This window comes from Rhinopithecus bieti, unplaced genomic scaffold (assembly GCF_001698545.2).
Source record: "Rhinopithecus bieti isolate Rb0 unplaced genomic scaffold, ASM169854v2 scaffold_758, whole genome shotgun sequence".
Classification (NCBI taxonomy): Eukaryota; Metazoa; Chordata; class Mammalia; order Primates; family Cercopithecidae; genus Rhinopithecus; species Rhinopithecus bieti.
This window is the reverse complement of record NW_016803215.1, coordinates 1,008,497-1,012,371: the sequence shown is the minus strand read 5'-3', so window position 1 is coordinate 1,012,371 and position 3,875 is coordinate 1,008,497. Positions and strand designations below refer to the sequence as shown.

Sequence of the window (3,875 nt, the reverse complement as noted above, 5' to 3'; positions counted from 1 at the left end):
TCCCAGCACTTTGAGAGGCTAAGACAGTAGATCACTTGAGGTCAGGAATTCGAGACCAGCCTGGCCAACATGGTGAAACTCCATCTCTACTAACATACAAAAATTAGCTGGGCATGGTGGCACCTGTAATCCCAGTTACTTGGGAGGCTGCGGCAGGATTATTGCTTGAACCCAGGAGGTGGAGGTTGCAGTGAGCCGAGATTGCACCACTACACTCTAGCCTGGGTGACAGAGTAAGATTCCCTCTAAAAAAAAAAAAAAGTCTTTGTAGATTTAAAATTAATCACATAATTAAATCTGATTCTGAAAAGTAAAACAGCCTAGTGTCAAGGCTGTCCTACAAATTACCAAAAAGAAAAGAAAATGCTAACACATACACATACTTTATGTGCTTAAATAACCATTTTACACCTAGCACCAACCTAAAAAAGGAAATATCTGACTAAATATCTGTGAACAGAAAAAAAAAAAAATTTCATTTAGAAACCCTTAAGTGGTTAATGCTTTTAAGCTTTTAAATCAATACGGATTTCTAGCCCAACAAAATAAAGAACAAATGAAAAATGGCTTTTAAAGACATTGCCTGTACAGAAGAACACTGATATTTGTTTGTTGGTGTCAAATGTGTAATCCAATAGCATAGACACAAGGACACAGAATTCATTTGCTTCATAACAATGCTGAGTTTCTTAAAATATCCCAAGCAGAACCCATTATAATTTCTGACATAAAATTTAAATGGGAAAATTTTTTAAAGTACTACAAACTCTAAATCTGAATTTTGAGTAGCAAAAAAGGTAATAACATGCCACAAACACCGAAAGGCAACAGTTAGAGAAGTAACATTTACTTTGCGCCAGGAAAATGCTCTCACCTAGCATTTTCCTACATCCCTCGCTTAATCCTCACGTTGATCTGATCATGATCCCCATTTTACAGATGAAACGGGGGCCCCAGGAGACTGAGTACCTTGTCATGGAGCCAGTCCGGCTCAAGTCTGTTTTTAAACACTATACTACTTGTTTCTTTTTTTGTTTTTTTTGAGAGAGTCTTGCTTTGTCGCCCAGGATGGAGTACAGTGGTGTGATCTCAGCTCACTGAAGCCTCTGCCTCCCAGGTTCAAGCAGTCCTTGTGCCTCGGCCTCCCAAGTAGCCGGGACTACAGGCATGTGCCGCTATGCCCGGGCCTTACTTGCTTCTTAAATAGAAAGTTACTCCACAGAGGCCAGGTGCGGTGGCTCATCCCTGTAATCCCAACACTTTGGAAGGCCAAGGTGGGCAATCACCTGAGGTCAGGAGTTTCAGACCAGCCTGGCCAACATGGTGAAACCCTATCTCTACTGAAATTACAAAAATTAAAACGCTGGGTGAGGTGGCGGGCACCTGTAATCCCAGCTGAGGCAGGAGAATCGCTTGAATCCGGGAGGCAGAGGTTGCAGTGAGCTGAGATTGTGCCACTGCATACTAGCCTGGGCGACAAGAGCAAAACTCCGTTACTCCACAGAGAATGTAATGGAAATTAAATTTTAACATACAGCTGCCCCTTGAACAACATGGGTTTGAACTGAGAAGTTCATTTACACACAGATTTTTTCCAACCAAACTTGGATTGAAAATACAGTATTGTCACCGGATGCAAAATCTGCTTATGCACAAGGTGGAATTCTCCCATGCACGGGCTCCATAGGACTGAAGGAGTGTGTGCAGATTTGGGTGTACGTGGATGGTCCTGGAACCAATTTTCTGCATATACTGAGAGACAGGCATGTCTACTTCCCACAGGAAGCGGGGAGTTCTCAAAAGAGATGTGAAGGAATACTGGGAATATCACATTTTAGTTAGAAACAGGATTTTTTGAAAACAGAAAATCAAATAATATTTTAAAATGCAATCCATTGATGTCATCATATTTGGTTTGGAATACCTAAGAATGCAGTGACTGAAATGTCTGTTCTAAAAACATAAACATTTTTTGTTTCAACCCACTTTAATGTATATGTAAGAGAACTTCGCTTGAAAAATACAAATATACATATTCAAGAGCACTACCAAATTCTGAAGCTTAATGTATTCACTGCCAACGTATTGTACATAACTAAAAGTCGTTTTAAATGTTTTCTAAACAGGGAGTGATGTGGATATCAACAACGGTTTCATCCTAAAACTGAGTTTTAGCATTTGTTTAGTATAGTTTACCTATTTACTTAAAGCACATTACAATAATCTTTCACCTGTTCCTTGTGGCTTATGTTTATTTTCATTTTTTTTAGAGAAGGAATCTTGCTATGTTGTCCATGATGGATTCAAAATCCTGGGCTCAAGAGATCCTCCTGCCTCAGCCTCCCGAGCAGCTGGGACTATAGGTGTGTGCTGCCACACTCCACAGCTGATGTTTTAATAAAGTGCCACTGAGTATCAGACTGATCAGACTGAAAACATCCCAGAACTTCAGACCAGGTTAAGGGGGGGCCAATGAGAAGATCATGAAAAGTGACATCAGATGAAAGCTGAGATCTGTGAAAGTTTCAAATCAGTTTTTCCAAGTAGTCCACAGACAGTTTGATAGGATAAGCCCAGTTCTTTACATAACGTAGCAGTCATCATGTTTGAGTACTAATTGTTCTCTTCTCATTGGTTTCTGTGAAATTTGCTGTTCTGTTACTTTTTAAAGATTCTAACAAGTTTTTGACTCTTTCATTTGCAGACCTTTTTCTTTTCTTCTTGGTAAGGGACCCTCTGTTTGGAACAGATGGTAGCAATACGGCTGCCAGCCCCCAGGGCTGATTACTTGATACGGAAGGTCGGTGGGCATCTTCCTGTTGTAAAATCCAGGCACTTTCTTGGGCCAAATCTACAAATTTTTGCAGCTGGCTTTGACTTACATTTTTGCTTATGTTAAGAGAAGTTTCAAATGGATTCTGAATGTACAGAGGAGAAGAATCAGGTTTGTTTTGCTCCCTTCCCTATAGATGATTACACAGAAGAAAAAATGAGTTACTGTACATGAAGGGCTTAAATATAAAAACAGTTAACTCAATAAAATGTCAAAACACATAAAACACCAGCATTAACTTTACACAGTAAAGAAGTTCCTTCTCAGGGGACTGAGTATGTATGCATGCTGGGTGTGGGTACTTCTCATTTTTTGTGGTTTTCTTTTCCCAGTTGTAGTTTTATGAGTGTCCTTTGAAGAAATAACTTAGGCTTATCATCTATGGATGATGATGTCATTGCTCAGAGAAGAGGTATCTGGACTAAGTCAACTGACAAAAGCCTTTTTAATATGATATAACTTTTACCTGACAAGGTAGAGCATGAAAGGAGAAAAAAATGATTAAAAATGGCAGAAAGTAAGATGAAGCTATATTTATTTCTGAGACTTGCTAAAAGCATACCTATTATGGTAGAAAAAGAAACACAAAATTAGAAACCTTAAATTAAATATATTAATTAATGTTTCCCAAGTATGAGATGAGGAAAAAAGAGCAGGAGCAAAGGATTATTCATTATTTATTTAAAACACTAAAAAGTTTCCATTATCTTCCTATAGATCCAACCACAGGGCTCTGCCACATAAGATAGTATCTCACAGAAATAAAAAAGACACCTGTAATCCAAGCATTTTGGGAGGCCGAGGGAGGCAGGTGGAACACCTGAGGTCAGTAGTTCAAGACAGGCCTGACCAACATGGTGAAATCCCATTTCTACTAAAAATACAAAATTAGCCAGGTGTGGTGGCGCATGCCTGTAATCCCAGCTACTTAGGAGGCTGAGGCAGGAGAATCACTTGAACCCAGGAGGCGGAGGCTGCAGTGAGCCAAGATCGTGCCACTGCACTCCAGTCTGGGCAATGGAGTGAGACTCTGCCTCAAAAA

At 39.7% G+C, this 3,875-nt stretch overlaps 1 protein-coding gene across 1 annotated transcript in view; it reads right to left on the bottom strand.

The window, feature by feature from the left end:
• Positions 1 to 1,832: 1,832 nt before the first annotated feature.
• Positions 1,833 to 3,875, bottom strand: part of MTPAP (mitochondrial poly(A) polymerase) — a 37,767-nt gene continuing 35,724 nt past the window's right edge. The window contains 1 exon segment of the mRNA XM_017869699.1: positions 1,833 to 2,963. Coding sequence (XP_017725188.1) covers positions 2,601 to 2,963 — 363 coding nt within the window. The 3' untranslated portion in view covers positions 1,833 to 2,600.